Source organism: Dendrobates tinctorius, unplaced genomic scaffold (genome assembly GCF_039654945.1).
Source record: "Dendrobates tinctorius isolate UK_male_01 unplaced genomic scaffold, ASM3965494v1 ptg000084l, whole genome shotgun sequence".
NCBI classification, from domain to species: Eukaryota; Metazoa; Chordata; class Amphibia; order Anura; family Dendrobatidae; genus Dendrobates; species Dendrobates tinctorius.
Genome location: NW_027361752.1, coordinates 21107256 through 21124397, shown reverse-complemented (window position 1 = coordinate 21124397; position 17142 = coordinate 21107256). Strand labels below are relative to the sequence as shown.

At 43.8% G+C, this 17142-nt stretch overlaps 1 protein-coding gene across 1 annotated transcript in view; it reads left to right on the top strand.

Moving 5' to 3' along the window:
* LIPI (lipase I) overlaps positions 1-17142 on the top strand; it is a 106056-nt gene that overhangs the window by 42936 nt on the left and 45978 nt on the right. The window contains exons 3-4 of the mRNA XM_073584465.1: positions 13946-14054; positions 14368-14469. Coding sequence (XP_073440566.1) covers positions 13946-14054; positions 14368-14469 — 211 coding nt within the window. The remainder of the gene's footprint in view (positions 1-13945; positions 14055-14367; positions 14470-17142) is intronic.

Below are 17142 nucleotides of genomic sequence, written 5' to 3'. Positions count from 1 at the left end.
ACTTATGGACACTGGACACTTTTGGATTGTGTGAGGCCCAATGAATATCTGAGCGCTATGTGACAGGCTCGATGGCACAGCTGTGACCAAAGTGACTAGAGGATAAGGGAGATTTTGAATTTCTGCACACACTTGTGGACACTGGACACTTTTGGATTGTGTGAGGCCCAATGAATATCTGAGCGCTATGTGACAGGCTCGATGGCACAGCTGTGACCAAAGTGACTAGAGCAGGGGTCCCCAACCGCCGGTCCGCGGCCCAGCACCGGGCCGCTGCAGTGTCCTTGCCGGTCCGCGGACACAAGGGGAGCCAGGGGCGGTCAGTGGCGTAGCGGGGGCTGGGGCGGCGTGCTGCAGTTCTTAGCGGCGGCCAGGGAGCGATCCAAGCAGCTCCGCTGCCTGCAAGAGGGAATAGCAGGAGCGGAGCTGCAAGGACCCGTCCACTGCGTCCAGCTTCCTGCCCGCCGCCCGCGCTTCCTGTCTCTGACTGACACAGAGAGGAGAGCGCGGCCGCTGCTGTGTCAGAGCGAGGAAGCACGGGCGATGCTGCGGACAGGTGAGAGGAGAGAGGTGGTGTCTGTGTGTGTAGCCTGGCCGTGTGTGTGTGTGTGTGTGTGTGTGTAGCCTGGCCCTGGAGGAGATGGGGACATGAGGAGAAGGCCATGAGGGGAGTGATGGAGAGACGGGAGTGATGGGGTGAAGGCAATGATGGGGAGAGGGGAGTGATGGGGTGAAGGCAATGATGGGGAGACAGCAGTGATGGGTTGAAGGCAATGATGGGGAGAAGGGAGTGATGGGGTGAAGGCAATGATGGGGAGACAGCAGTGATGGGGTGAAGGCAATGATGGGGAGAGGGGAGTGATGGGGTGAAGGCAATGATGGGGAGAGGGGAGTGATGGGGTGAAGGCAATGATGGGGAGACAGCAGTGATGGGGTGAAGGCAATGATGGGGAGAGGGGAGTGATGGGGTGAAGGCAATGATGGGGAGAGGGGAGTGATGGGGTGAAGGCAATGATGGGGAGACAGCAGTGATGGGGTGAAGGCAATGATGGGGAGACAGCAGTGATGGGGTGAAGGCAATGATGGAGAGACGGCAGTGATGGGGTGAAGGCAATGATGGGGAGACAGCAGTGATGGGGTGAAGGCAATGATGGGGAGACAGCAGTGATGGGGTGAAGGCAATGATGGGGAGAAGGGAGTGATGGGGTGAAGGCAATGATGGGGAGAAGGGAGTGATGGGGTGAAGGCAATGATGGGGAGAAGGGAGTGATGGGGTGAAGGCAATGATGGGGAGAGGGGAGTGATGGGGTGAAGGCAATGATGGGGAGACAGCAGTGATGGGGTGAAGGCAATGATGGAGAGACGGCAGTGATGGGGTGAAGGCAATGATGGAGAGACGGCAGTGATGGGGTGAAGGCAATGATGGGGTAAAGGCAATGATGGGGAGAGGGGAGTGATGGGGTGATGGCAATGATGGGGAGAAGGGAGTGATGGGGTGAAGGCAATGATGGAGAGATGGCAGTGATGGGGTGAAGGCAATGATGGGGAGAAGGGAGTGATGGGATGAAGGCAATGATGGGGAGAAGGGGGTGATGGAGCACTCATTCAAAACCTATGGTGAGTTGAGTCACATTATAAATGTTATTTAATTATAAGTATGCACTGCTACACTACAACTGCGTCCATAGCCTCGCCCCCTTATGACCAAAGCCCCGCCCCTGCCACACCTCCATCCCCGCCCTGCCGGGCCATGGAAGAATGGTCTTGCTTGAAACCGGTCCCTGGTGCAAAAAAGGTTGGGGACCACTGGACTAGAGGATAAGGGAGATTTTGAATTTCTGCACACACTTGTGGACACTGGACACTTTTGGATTGTGTGAGGCCCAATGAATATCTGAGCGCTATGTGACAGGATCGATGGCACAGCTGTGACCAAAGTGACTAGAGGATAAGGGAGATTTTGAATTTCTGCACACACTTGTGGACACTGGACACTTTTGGATTGTGTGAGGGCCACTGATATCTGAGCGCTATGTCACAGGCTCGATGGCACAGCTGTGACAAAAGTGACTAGAGGATAAGGGAGATTGGATTGCTTTTAAAAAAGCAGTTTGCAGAGCAGTGGGTAAACAGCAATGCCAGCCTGTCAGGAAGCCTTAAAAGGCAGCCCAACAACCAACACCACTGATACACCACAATATAGCCTCCCCTTGCACTGCACACACAGTGACTGGTGTGTTGTGCAGGCCAAATCGCTAGCAGCAGAAGCAGTTTTTTTTTCTTCTCAGCAGGACAAAAAAAAAAAATTGGGATTGCTTTTAAAAAAGCAGTTTGCGAAGCAGTGGGTAAACAGCAATGCAGGAATGTCAGGAAGCCTTAGAAGGCAGCCCAACAACCAACACCACTGATACACCGCTATATAGCCTCCCCTTGCACTGCACACACAGTGACTGGGGTGTTGTACAGGCCAAATCGCTAGCAGCAGAAGCAGTTTTTTTTTCTTCTCAGCAGGACAAAAAAAAAAATTGGGATTGCTTTTAAAAAAGCAGTTTGCGGAGCAGTGGGTAAACAGCAATGCAGGAATGTCAGGAAGCCTTAGAAGGCAGCCCAACAACCAACAACACTGATACACCACTATATAGCCTCCCCTTGCACTGCACACACAGTGACTGGTGTGTTGTGCAGGCCAAATCGCTAGCAGCAGAAGCAGTTTTTTTGTCTTCTTCCCTGCCTAACGCTCTCCCTACAGAATCTGCAGCAACCTCTCCCTATACTGAGATCGGCAGAAGTAAGATGGCGGTCGGCGTGCACGCCCTTTTATACCCCCTGTGACGCCCACCAAAGCAAGCCAATCACTTGCATGCCCTTCTGAAAGATGGTGGTGACCCCTGCCTATGTCATCACGTTGCCCACAGTGTCCGTGGATCCTGATTGGCTGAAAAAGAGCGCAAAACAAACTTTTGAAACGCGACTTTGGCGCGTAAGTCGCCGACCTCGTGGCCGACCTCATCCTAGGGTCGGGTTTCGTTTCATGAAACCCGACTTTGCCAAAAGTCGGCGACTTTTGAAATTTTTCGACCCGTTTCGCTCAACTCTAGTGCTGACATCTTGTACTATGCCTCTGATAATGTGCCTGGAGTAAATCTCCACCATTTAGCACCTCGCTTTATTTATAAAGAAAAGGTCGCAAGATGAAAAGTGGACAATTTCTACTCTTATTTCATTCCTTTAGCTCCCCTGAGCTTTTCCTTATTTAACCACCCTATGATTCCAGAGGTATGAGCCTTTTAATTCGGTGCCAATTTTAATGGTGATTTCAGATAGGCTGTGGCCTGCAGAATTCTTTGGGGGTGTGTAATTAGGCTGTTCTACGTAATTATTCTGTGAGCCACGCCCCCTTGGTAAACATCATAACAATTAGCAGCAGGGCAAAATTTTCGGGGCCCCCTTTAGACTCCGCCCAGGCTCCACCCCAGCCCTGCCTCCACTCCTCAAACTGTCCACAGTCTCACCACACTCTCTTGGAAAAACTCCACTTCTCACCAATCACATATTAACAGTTCCCATCACCAGATCACACATATAGCCGGCAGCTTTTGTCTTGGCCAAAAGATTTTTTAAGCCGCCATCACAACACTGTAGACACTTTTGGCCAAGCTCTACTCTACGCTAACCTATTAAATATTTGTTAAAATATGCAATACAATTCAGGTATATTTTTATTAATTTTCAATTTTTAAAATTACCAATAATATCACATACAAGGGACAAATACCACTCACCATGTCCAGACCACATATTACCAGCACATAGTGACCTATAATACCACATACAAGGAACAAATACCACTGCACCATGACCAGACCACATATTACCACCACAAAGTGACCAAATAATAGCACATACAAGGGACAAATACCGCAACACCATGCCCAGACCACATATTACCACCACATAGTGACTGAATACTGCAATACTGATCAGTAATAAAAAAACACAATACTATCACCATAAGTGCCATTATACACAGGAGATCTGTACTTAGTATGCAGTGTCTGTGTACAGGTAATACAGTGATCAATGACATTATATACAGGAGCTCTGTATATAATGTACAGGTAATACAGTGATCACTGGTGACATTATACACAGGAGCTCTGTATATAGTATACAGTGTATAGTGTCAGTGTATAGGTAACACACTAACTCACCAGTGATGTCTTTAGGTGAAGTCCTTCATCCTTGCTTTTCATCTTTCATCCAGCACAGATCGCCAATACGTCTTCCAGCCTGGGCTCGTCTCTGCAGGAAATAACACAGTTATCTAGAGCTCCGCTTGCAGAACACATTACTTATTTTTTTCCCAACTTCTACATTACATCACATGAAGAAAAAAAGGCGTCATAGTATCACTCTACACAGTAACATGACCCCCCCATTTAAAACAGTATACTCAAAAAATAAAATAAATACATCACTGCAGTAATAATATCCCTTAATTAGCCACTATGGTAATAATATTCCCTATCCTGGCCCCCGTGTGTCTCATTCCTGGCTTCAGCCACATGTTGTCCCATCCCGCCCTCATGAGCATCCATTGTGCCCCATATGATCTCCTCATCTGTCTCCATCGTATCCATCCTGCCCCATGATTCTGCACCATGTGTCTCCCATCCTGCCCTCTGTGTCTCACATTCTGCCACTTCATGTGTCTTACTGTCACATTCTGCCCCCGTGCCTCACATTCTGCCACCTCATGTGTCTCACTGTCACATTCTGCCCCCTCCTGTGTCTCACTGTCACATGCTGCCCCCATGTCTTGCATTCTGCCCCCATGTCTTGCATTCTGCCCCCATCATGTCTTGCATTCTGCCCCCATCATGTCTTGCATTCTGCCCCCATCATGTCTTGCATTCTGCCCCCATCATGTTTTGCATTCTGCCCCCAACATGTCTTGCATTCTGCCCCCATCATGTCTTGCATTCTGCCCCCATCATGTCTTGCATTTTGCCCCCATCATGTCTTGCATTCTGCCCCCATCATGTCTTGCTTTCTGCCCCCATCATGTCTTGCATTCTGCCCCCATAATGTCTTGCATTCTGCCCCCATCATGTCTTGCATTCTGCCCCCATCATGTCCTGCATTCTGCCCCATCATGTCTTGCTTTCTGCCCCCATCATGTCTTGCATTCTGCCCCCATCATGTCTTGCATTCTGCCCCCATCATGTCCTGCATTCTGCCCCCATCATGTCCTGCATTCTGCCCCCATCATGTCCTGCATTCTGCCCCCATCATGTCCGGATCGCCGCTTTAAAAACAAAAAAAACAAAAAACAAGTTCTTCTTACCTGGCCGCGCTCCAGCGGCGACGCTCGCGCTTCCTCCATGCTGCTGAAGCACGCACTCGCCGGTGACTGACAGTGACGTCAGACGCCGGCGGCGTGCGTGCTGCCGCTGACATCAGCTGCCAGCCTCCGATTGGCTGGCGGCTGTTAACCCCTTCCTGCCATCCGACGTACTATCCCGTCCATGGGACCTGGGCCCCTATGCCCATGGACGGGATAGTACGTCTCAGCGATCAGCGGCGCCCACGTGGTGAGCGCCACTGATCGCAACCGGGTGTCAGCTGATTATCACAGCTGACACCCGGCACAATGTGTCAGGGGCGGTCCGTGACACGTTAACCCCTTGCACACCGCGATCAAACATGATCGCGGTGTACCAGGAGTTAAAGGGAAGCATCGGCAGGGAGGGGGCTCCCTCCGTGCTTCCCTGAGCCCCCCACGGCAGCGCAATGTGCAGCGCTGCTGCGGGGGGCTCCTTTCCTGCAGGCCCCCGAATCCAAGATGGCGACGGGGGCCTTCGGGGGCCTGCAGGAAGCTGGCTTCCTCAGTGCCTGCAAAGCGCAGGCATGAGGAAGCCTTCGGCACTGCCTGTGACAGATTGCTGATCTGTCACAGTGATCTGTGATGTGACAGATGAGTGATCTGTCACAGGACAGTGATGTCCCACCTGGGACTATGTAATAAAGTAAAAAAAAAATAAAAAAATGTTTAAAAATAATTTTAAAAAAAAATCGCCAAATAAATTAGTAAAAAAAAAAAATATTCCCCAATAAATTCATTTTTTGAAAAAAACAAACAAAAAAAACAATAAAAGTACACATATTAGGTATCGCCGCGTCAGTAACGACCCGCGCTATAACACTGTCCCATTAGTTAACCCCTTTAGTGAAGCCCTTAAAAAATACAAATAAAAAACGAAGCAAAAAATAATGATTTATTATCATACCGCCAAACAAAAAGTGTAATAACGCGCGATCAAAAAGACGCATATAAATATCCATGGTACCGCTGAAAACGTCATCTTGTCCCGCAAAAAACGAGCTGCCACACAGCATCATCAGCAAAAAAATAAAAAAGTTATAGCTCGCAGAATAAAGCGATGCAAAAATAATTATTTTTTATATAAAATAGTTTTCATTGCATAAAACCGAGAAAACATAAAAAACGACCTAAATGAGGTATCGCTGTAACCGTACTGACCCGAAGAATAAAACCGCTTTATCAATTTTACTGCACGCGGAACGGTGTAAATGCACTCCCCCAAAAGAAATTCATGAAACGCTGGTTTTTGTTCATTCTGCGTCCCAAAAATCGGAATAAAAAGCGATCAAAAAATGTCACGTGCCCGAAAATGGTACCGATAAAAACGTCAACTCGTCCCGCAAAAAATAAGACCTCACATGACTCGGTGGGTCAAAATACGGAAAAATTATAGCTCTCAATATGTGGTGATGCAAAAACTATTTTTACAATAAAAAGCGTCTTTTAGCATGCGACAGCTGCCAAACATAAAAACCGCCATAAAGAGTAAATCAAACCCCCCGTTATCACCCCCTTAGTTAGAGAAAAATAATAAAATAAAAAAAATGTATTTATTTCCATTTTTCCGTTAGGGTTAGGGTTAGGGCTTGGGTTAGGGCTAGGGTTAGGGTTAGGGCTGAGATTAGGGTTAGAGGTGTGTTGGGGTTTGGGTTGGAGTTAGAGTTGGGGGTTTCCACTGTTTGGGCACATCAGGGGCTCTCCAAATGCAACATTGCGTCTGATCTCAATTCCAGCCAATTCTGAGTTGAAAAAGTCATATGGTGCTCCTTCCCTTCCAAGCTCTGCCATGCGCCCAAACAGTGTTTTACCCCCACATGTAGAGTATCAGCCTACTCAGGACAAATTGCAAAACAATTTTTGGGGTCCAATTTCTCCTGTTACCCTTATCAAAATAAAAAATTGGGGGCAAAAATATCATTTTTGTGGAAAAAAATGATTTTTTTATTTTCACGTCCGAGCGTTATAAACTTCTGTGAAGCACTTGGTGGTTCAAAGTGCTCACCACACATCTAGATAAGTTCCGTGGGGGGGTCTAGTGTCCAAAATGGGGTCACTTGTGGGGAGTTTCAATAGTTTAGGTACATCAGGGGCTCTCCAAATGCACATGACACCAGCAGACCATTCCATCAAAGTCTGCATTCCAAAACGTCACTGCTTCCCTTCCGAGCCCCGACGTGTGTCCATACAGTAGTTTTCTCCCACATTTGGGGTGTCAGCGTACTCATGACAAATCGGACAACAACTTTTGGGGTCCAATTTCTCCTGTTACCCTTGGGAAAATGAAAAAATTGGGGACTAATTGATCATGTTTGTGGAAAAAATACGATTTTTTTATTTTCATGCCCGGGCATTATAAACTTCTGTGAAGCCCTTGGGGGTTCAAAGTGCTCACCACACATCTAGATAAGTTCCTTAGGGGTTCTCGTTTCCAAAATGGGGTCATTGTGGGGGGTTTCCACTGTTTAGGTACATTAGGGGCTCTCCAAAGGCAACATGACACCCGCAGACCATTCCATCAAAGTCTGCATTCCAAAACGTCACTACTTCCCTTCCGAGCCCTGACCTGTGTCCATACAGTAGTTTTCTCCCACATATGGGGTGTCGGCGTACTCAGGACAAATTGGACAACAACTTTTGGGGTTCAATTTCTCCTGTTACCCTTGGGAAAATAAAAAAATTGGGGACTAATTGATCATGTTTGTGGAAAAAATACGATTTTTTTATTTTCATGCCCTGGCATTATAAACTTCTGTGAAGCCCTTGGGGGTTCAAAGTGCTCACCTCACATCTAGATAAGTTCCTTAGGGGGTCTAGTTTTCAAAATGGGGTCATTTGTGGGGGGTTTCCACTGTTTAGGTACATTAGGGGCTCTCCAAAGGCAACATGACACCCGCAGACCATTCCATCAATGTCTGCATTCCAAAACGTCACTACTTCCCTTCCGAGCCCCGACGTGTGCCCATACAGTAGTTTTCTCCCACATATGGGGTATCAGCATACTCAGGACAAATTGGACAACAACTTTTGGGGTCCAATTTCTCCTGTTACCCTTGGGAAAATAAAAAAAAATGGTGACTAGAAGATCATGTTTGTGGAAAAAATACGAATTTTTTATTTTCACGCCCGGGCGTTATAAACTTCTGTGAAGCACTGGGGGGTTCAAAGTGCTCACCACACATCTAGATAAGTTCCTTGGGGGGTCTAGTTTACAAAATGGTGTCATTTGTGGGGGGTTTCCACTGTTTAGGTACATCAGGGGTTTTCCAATCGCGACATGGTGTCCGATCTCAATTCCAGCCAAAAACGTCAAATGGCGCTGCTTCCCTTCCGAGCTCTGCCATGCGCCCAAATAGTGGTTTACCCCCACATGTGTGGTATCAGCGTACTCAGGAAAAATTGCACAATAACTTTTAGGGTGCTGTTACCCTTGGAAAAATAAGAATTGAGGGTGAAAAGATCATTTTTGTGGAAAAAATATGATTTTTTAATTGTACCGCTGTACGTTATAAACTTCTGTAAAGCCCTTGTGGGTTCAAAGTTCTCACCACATATCTAGATAAGTTCCTTGGGGGGTCTAGTTTCCAAAATGGGGCCACTTGTAGGGGGTTTCCACTGTTTAGGTACATCAGGGACTGTCCAAACGTGACATGGCGTCCGATCTGAATTCCAGCCAATTTTGCATTGAAAAAGTCAAACGGCGCTCCTTCCATTCTGAGCTCTGCCGTGCGCCAAAACAGTCGTTCCCCCCCCCACAAATCAGGTATCAGCGTACTCAGGACAAATTGCACAATAACTTTTGCAGTCCAATTTCTCCTGTTAACCTTGGTAAAATAAAAAAAATTGAACCTGAAATATTTTTTTTGGGAAAAAAAGTTAGATGTTCATTTCTTTTTAAATATTCAAAAAAGTTCCTGTGACGCACCTAATGGGTTAATAAACTTCTTGAATGTAGTTTTGAGCACCTTAAGGGGTGCAGTTTTTAGAATGGTGTCACTTTTGGGTATTTTCTATCATATAGACCCCTCAAAGTGGCTTCAAATGTGATGTGGTCCTAAAAATAAAATGGTGTTGTAAAAATGAGAAATCGCTGGTCAACTTTTAACCCTTATAACTTCCTAACAAAAAAATTTTGGTTCCAAAATTGTGCTGATGTAAAGTAAACATGTGGGAAATGTTAGTTATCAAGTTTTTTGTGTGCCGTATCTCTGTGATTTAATGGCATAAAAATTCAAAGTTGGAAAATTGCGAAATTTTCTAAATTTTTGCCAAATTTCCATTTTTTTCACAAATAAACGCAAGTTATTTGAATGAAATTTTACCACTAACATGAAGTACAATATGTCACGAGAAAACAATGTCAGAATCACCGGGATCCATGGAAGCGTTCCAGAGTTATGACCTCATAAAGGTACAGTGGTCAGAATTGTAAAAATTGGCCCGGTCATGAACGTGCAAACCACCCTTGGGAGTGAAGGGGTTAACTATTGACGTGTGGGCCGACGGGCCTGCATGTCAATAGCGTTCAGCTGCCGCAGCGCCGCTGAGGTCCCGGTTTAGCGAGTCGGTAGGGGCCCGTTGAGCAAAGGAGACGTGGCCCAATGCGGGCCCCCTCTGCCCACCGGGCCCCATACGCTAGTCAGGGTAGTAATACCCTGATGGCGGCCCTGATTAGCACTAAATAAACAGGCCCATATCTCTGGAACCAAATGGCAAATTAAAAAATACACATTACTCAGGAGAGCTGCAGGAATAAGATAAAAGTAAAAACTGGAAAATTTTGACCTGGTGACAAGTCCTCATTAAGTTTGAAATGATTTTCTAATTCAATTCAATTCCTCATATATCATTCTAGTATTTGGAGTTCAATCTTCCTGATATAAACCTCTAGATTCCCAGTACAGCCATAGACATAAGCTTAGCGTTCTGGCTACCCATAGACACCACGACGGGGAACTTGGGAGCATTTAATTAACACATGGAATTGAAAGGCGTTTGCCCACCATAAAGCCCCATTCACAGATCCATATTCCACGTACGTCTTGTATCCGTTTTTTTTTCATTGACAGAATAAATACCCATTATAATCTATGGGGATATTCACATGTCATGAAAACATGTCCATTTTTCTACGGTTTCGCGGATGACAAACCCATATAAGTCTATGGGTCCGTGAATAACACGTACAACACATGGATGACATCCATGTTCTGTCCATATGTAACATTGCAAATTATTTGAGAAGCTTTGTAACTTATCGATTTATTTACCCATCCATGAAAAACATTGTAGGTAAAAATGGACACATGGTCCAAACACTGATGACATTTTTCATGTACGTCTTTAAACACGGACGTATGAGTGAGGGCTATCAATGTATCTCCTATCCACAGAACAGCAATATCCACGTTGAAGGAAAAAGCCAGGACTCCATCTTTCCAATCCGAAAGCTTCAGCCTCTGTTCAGTAAATTCACAGATCAAGCTACACAAACTAAAAAATAGCTAACGCATTTCAGACTATATATTCTAACAAAGCCATGAAATGTCTGGGACGAAGATCAACTGAAGGATCGTTTCCAATCACTGCCTGGTTTATCCAGCAAACAAATTCTAAAATGCTCATTTGATATTAATTGCACCTTTTGTAAATGCATGAAAATGATAATTTGCCATTGGCACAACACTTTCTGTAGATGGTAAGTACAGCTGACAGGGGCATCATATGACGGATGGTGCAAACCCTTAAGAACCCTCACGATAGTCATATTATTAAATGAATGTTGATTTGACTTGATGTATCATGGATTGCATTCACTGCAGACAATTTATCTTCCTATGCTCAGGACCTGTACTCGAGTTATTTCAGAGCATGGTTTCACATGAGAAAAAGGCCAACATTATTGCCACCATCCCCACCCGTTGTGACACTTTTCTCCTATTCCCACTAGACTCAAGACCTAGGAGAATGTCAGACAAACGTTTCTTCAGATCGGTTCTATTATAATTTTGTGTTCAGTCTTCTGTGTGATCTTTATAGTTTGGGTTTCCACCATAATTGCATCATCTTGTTTCTGGCTGACAACACCTTACTCATTGTGTCTTCGGTGATTACGCAATTCTGGTATTACGCAAGAGATCGGGAGTAGTGACTTGTTCTCAACAGAGTTTCCTTGTCCAAGGAGTTTTCCGCTGTCTACTTCTTGCTGTCATCCTGCTTTGCATCAGCTATTTTTAAGCCTTGAGAATGCTGCAAACCTTTCATTCTTACGTTTTTGAAGTACATATTTGACATTTTCTTTCTGTACATAGGTTAGGGGGAGACTACAGGGACTTAAAAAGACGGTGGGACTAATAAATGTAAAAAAAAATGTAAATCTATTCATCATGCAAAAAAAATCACATTTTGATTTGCAGTGCCCACAATGGAAGAAACTAGTATACCATGTTCTTTATCCCATGCATTTTATACCATTAAAACATTTTTTAAAATGCTAAAACTATAGTTATTGGTCACCCCCCAAAATGCAAAGAGCAAATTAAGAACAAGCAATCAAAAAGTCATGTGCACCCAAAAATGGTGGCAATTAAAATATTGTGTTCATCAAAAAAAGAAACAAAAACAAGCAACCACCTAACTCAACTGAAAAATACATTTATGGATCTCAAATATGGCAACACAAATCAATTTTTTTAAGGTATTTTGATTTTTTTCCTTTTTAAAAAAACTAGTAATGCCTTTTAATGTTGTCTGAGATGTTCACAGACCCATGTACTACAATGAGTGAATTTGAGTTGATACAACATTTCCTGGGTTGGATAAAAAAAAGGACAGGTTTCTTCCTTTTTTTTGCGAACTAGTGAACAGCCCTATAGACTATAATGGGCATGTGTATTATTGTGAAAAACATGGATAGAACTCCTATGGGAAGAGTGGTCATCTGAATAAACCTTTTTTTCAATTACACTGATTTGCTTTACTGCCTGGGTGCATTTTAATAGGAGTTTGCTGTTTGCATCAATAGGATTTTGCTGTTTCAAGCTCGGAATGATCACACATTTATGGGCTATTAAAACTTCTTTTCAGCTGACATATTGATGAAAGCAAAATTGGGAAAGTAATATATATACAGTGTGTGTGTGTATATATATATATATATATATATATATATATATATATATTAGTAGCGATACTAATGGCCATGTAGTTAATAGGCGGTATGTATCACAGGGATGGCAGCTCCCTGTGATGTAGCCCGGAGTGTTTTTTCTTAAGTGTACGTAAGTTCTAAGTAGTTTTTGTTCATATATATATATATATATATATATGCGATGTAGCTTTCAATTTACAAAGTTTTTTTAAAGATACAAATTATTAAAAATGGAAAAGTTACTTTCCTATTACTAACAATGAAGGAATTTACGATGAGCAACCAGCAGGTTCTCTTGGTTATGTGTATAATTTCTAGTCACTATTATAAGAACTAGATGAATCAGTCTGTAGGTGGAAAGGACATAAGGAGCTGCGTCACCGTGTGTAATGTTTAAAGAGAACACTGTAATACTGATTAAAATGATACCTCAGGTGAAGAAATCCATTTTGTAGATTTAGTTTAATCTTTATTTGAAGTTTTCCTTGTATTCCTATCTTCGTGCTTCGAGGCGGGCCTATAGGACGGTCTGTGGGTGGGACTGTGGGCAGTGTTTTCAGCTTTGTTCCGTCCCCTCCACTGTGTCTGGGTGTGTATTCTTCCTCTTTATTTAAAATTTCATGTCAGCACCATCCTAGCCACGGGCAGCGCGTTGCTCAGATTGAGCCATTCTCTTCTGCGTCAATTGCACTAGCTCCCGCAACCATGAGATTGGTGTAGGGAAGTAGAACTGTCATCAAGTGTATGTAGTAGGAAATTTCCATGCACCACTTCCTCGACTCCTTCCTCTGTTCGTTCAACTTCCAACCATATTGCCAATATATCCAATATATCCTGTGGTAGATCGGCTCACTTGAGTGCACATAGAGGTAGACACAAGAACACTGTTTCTTTAAATATTTTACTGGTTTATTAAAAGTACTGCATAAACCAGTGCAGCGTTAGCAAAATAAACCTGGCCTTCCTGGCCTAAAAAGGAAAACAAAAACATAACGTATGGCACAGTCCGTGTTGCTACAGGAATCTCTTCATGAACAAACAACCAAGTTCAGATTTCCTTAGCATAAAAACACAGCTCTAGAGCTTACACCTTCAGGCCCACCCACCACTGAATGCTCTAGAAGGCTGTGCATTTATCCTCTGGACTCTTCCTACTCTACAGCTGTTCAATTAACCTAGCCCTAAACATGGCTGATTAGCCCCTTTCAGCACATAGTTGGCTGGAGCGTTTTCCTAGGTTGCTATCATTGAAGCTCACACCCTCAAACATACCTCCCCTCCAGTACTTTGCCAGTGACTTTGTCACAATCCATTTGTGTACTTCTTGTCGGCATCAGATATATTATAATCTGTAAAATATATTAATGCATATATAATCTTCATTTAATGCTTAACTTTATATATTATTTCAGAACAAAGGGGGATCACTAGACTCCATTTACATGATTGGCGTCAGCCTAGGGGCTCATATTTCTGGTTTTGTTGGGAAAATGTACAATGGTTCCATTGGTCGAATAACAGGTGATTATTATGTTTCTTATGTTTGTTTATTTTGTCCTATCACCTTCCAGATATAACAACAGTATTATGCAATGTGCTATATCCTCTTTACACTTGCAGCCAGATCTCAATAGCTAGGACCATTGTCATTACTTTAGAATTGTTTTTTCTGTACAGAAGGAAGACCTTGAAAAATGTTTTAATTGGTCAACCGCCCATTCATATTCAGTCGCCCCCTGCTAGGATCCCTTTTGTCACTTGCTAATATATTTGTCTTATTATTCTGTATGAATAACTCAGGATTATTTTACTGATCCTTTTCTTTTGGGTTTAGGACTGGATCCTGCTGGACCTTTATTCAATGGGAAACCACCCGAAGACAGATTGCATTATAGTGATGCAAAGTTTGTAGATGTTGTCCATTCTGATATTGATGGTAAATGTATAAGTTTAAAAAACATTTGAATTGTCTATCTACTCCACTTTGTACAATTCTTTGGCCCCTTGACAATAAGATGTTCACTAAGTGTTCCCCTACTTGAACTCTCAGCGATCAGCTGTAATTTATGAAGGAAGCTGGCCATATAAATGAGATAACTGTTGGTCCTATGGCAACAGCTTTCTCTTCCGATTCACCCTTTCAAATGAGCATTTGGCTTGGCCAAGAGTTTGTGTTTTTAACAGGTCTGGAAGTGGCTCCATCGTACAGATCAAAGGAGTGCTTGGCAAAACGAGTGCACCTGTGTATGGAAGAGTTGGTTTGACGCCGATGGATGTGGTTCCACTGCGCCACTGGCCAAGCTTACCCTGGAGTGGTATAACTAAGTGACTACCTGGTCTTCACCAGAGCCTCTCATGGTGAGGAAAGGCTTGGGCTGTTAGGATAGTCACCAGGTACCACTCTAGGGCTGTCCCCGGAACTGCACCAGCTGACTGGCAGGTCAAAGGTACAAATACGAAGCATAGGAGGCGAAGACAGAGACGTGGTCAGACAGTCTTGGGATGGGCAGTACCGGCTCAAAAAAAAAAGCTGGGTTCAGGAGCAGAGAGATCAGATCAAACGTGAGAACAAGCCGGGTCGGTAAAAGGAGCGTCAAAACAATAATGCATCATGACAGGGAACTAGTTATGAACTGCATCTAGGACCTAAGCTCAGGCAAGGTGTGGAGGGAGGAGCTGCCTAACATATCTATTTCTGGCAGCGGATAGGCAAAACTCTGCAGAACACAGTTGTTTTAAATTCCTGCAGAGTCTAGCCGTACCTCACTATAGCTGGATAGAGAGTCCCCAGCAACAGGAGGATGTAGCAGTGCTGAAATTCTTGCATGAGGCAGGTCAATGAGATGGTCTGACACTGAGAGGAGCAGAGCGGTGCATGCAGTGAGTAGGACAGCACTTACAAACTGTGCGAGTCGCCAGCATGACAGTCCACAGACATGGCTATCAGCAAACCCATCGCTTGGCTGACAGCAATCTATTGTGTATGGGGTTCCTTAGTTCACCCAAGGAATTAAAACACCTAGACTCGAAGGCACCACCAATATGATGAGTCACTGCTTTATTGTTATGTGCAGAAGCAAAAACAACAATATTCAGTGTTTCCTCAAGCTGTATACAGTAGGTGCTCCACTATAAAGCAGTAATTCATTATATCGGCGGTGCCTTGAACTTATTTTCACTTCTTTGAGTTGTGCTGTAATTATGTTGCTTTACATGCAATAAATTCTCTCCGTGCAGTAAGTTATTTTAGCAAAAATTTGGAAGTATTTCAATAACACAAATATCTTCTATATCAGAACTGCTTTCATAAAGTATGCAAAAAACATGAAGATGCCAATCAAGACTGTTTACGCCGACCATCTTAAGTTCTTTTTAGCTACTTCTTAAGTCAGTAATTGAAAAATTTGTTGCGGCTTTGCAAGCAATATATCATTTTTTATTTTCTGTTCTGTCACACCATTAGCTGGAAGAGAAAATATACAACCTGTGATTTCCAGAACTAAATGCTTTAGATAAGACAGAGACAGTTTCTTAAGAATTTCAAGAGAATAGAAGTCAATGAGACGGCAAAAATGTAATTTATTGACTGCACTCACAGAAAGCGATTTATGTTAGTCGGTAATTTACTTACACTTGCCTTAATTCTCTGACTACTTATTCTTCTGACGTCCATATACACTTGAATGGGCTTAAATATAAGAATAAAATATGTGGATGATTAAATGTGATATCGCCACAATACGTTAGCCTTCCACCTTTGACTCTAGAGTTATTGCAAAACTACAAATCACAGCATGCCCTTGAAACCTGGGGTTACCATGGCATGCTAACAGGTGTAGTATTGTAATTACTGGAGAGCACTGTTCTAATACACAATTCAACATGCCTACAATATAAGTTTTTGCATAATTTTAGAATATAACATATGCTCTATATGGACACAAGTATTGGATGCCTACATATATCTCCTACAGGAGCTTTTTTCACCTCTCATTCTACATCCATAGACATTAATATGGGATTGGCCCCTTTCCAGCTATAACTACTTCTGCTTTTATGTGAAGGATTTCTAGAATATTTTAGAGGCGTCTTTGAGAATTTTTGCCCATTCATCCAGAAGAGCATTTGTGAGGTCAGATATTGATGTTGGAGGAGAGGCTCCTCTCACAATCTCCATCCTAATTCTTCCTAAAGGTGTTGGATTGGGTTGACACACACTAAACTCACCCAACCATCTCTTTAAGGACCTTGGGCACTGGGGACAATCCTGTGAAAAAGAAAGAGACTTCCTCAAACTTTTTCTGTAAATGTGGAAGCTAAATTTGCCCAAAATGTCTCATGTCTCTCTCACAATCTTGCCTTCCTCGGCCTTACAGAAACATGGCTGACACCGCCTCCCATGCTGCGCTGTGTTATGGTGGCCTCCACTTCACCCACACTCCTTGCCCTGGCAGCAGACACGGTGGAGGAGTGGGTCTACTCCTTTCCTCTAACTGCACCTTTAACCCAATCCCACCTCTTCCCTCCCTTATCCTCCCCTCTTTTGAAGTCCACTTTGTCCGTATCTACTATCCCTCCAACCTCCAAGTGGCTGTGATATACCGACCTC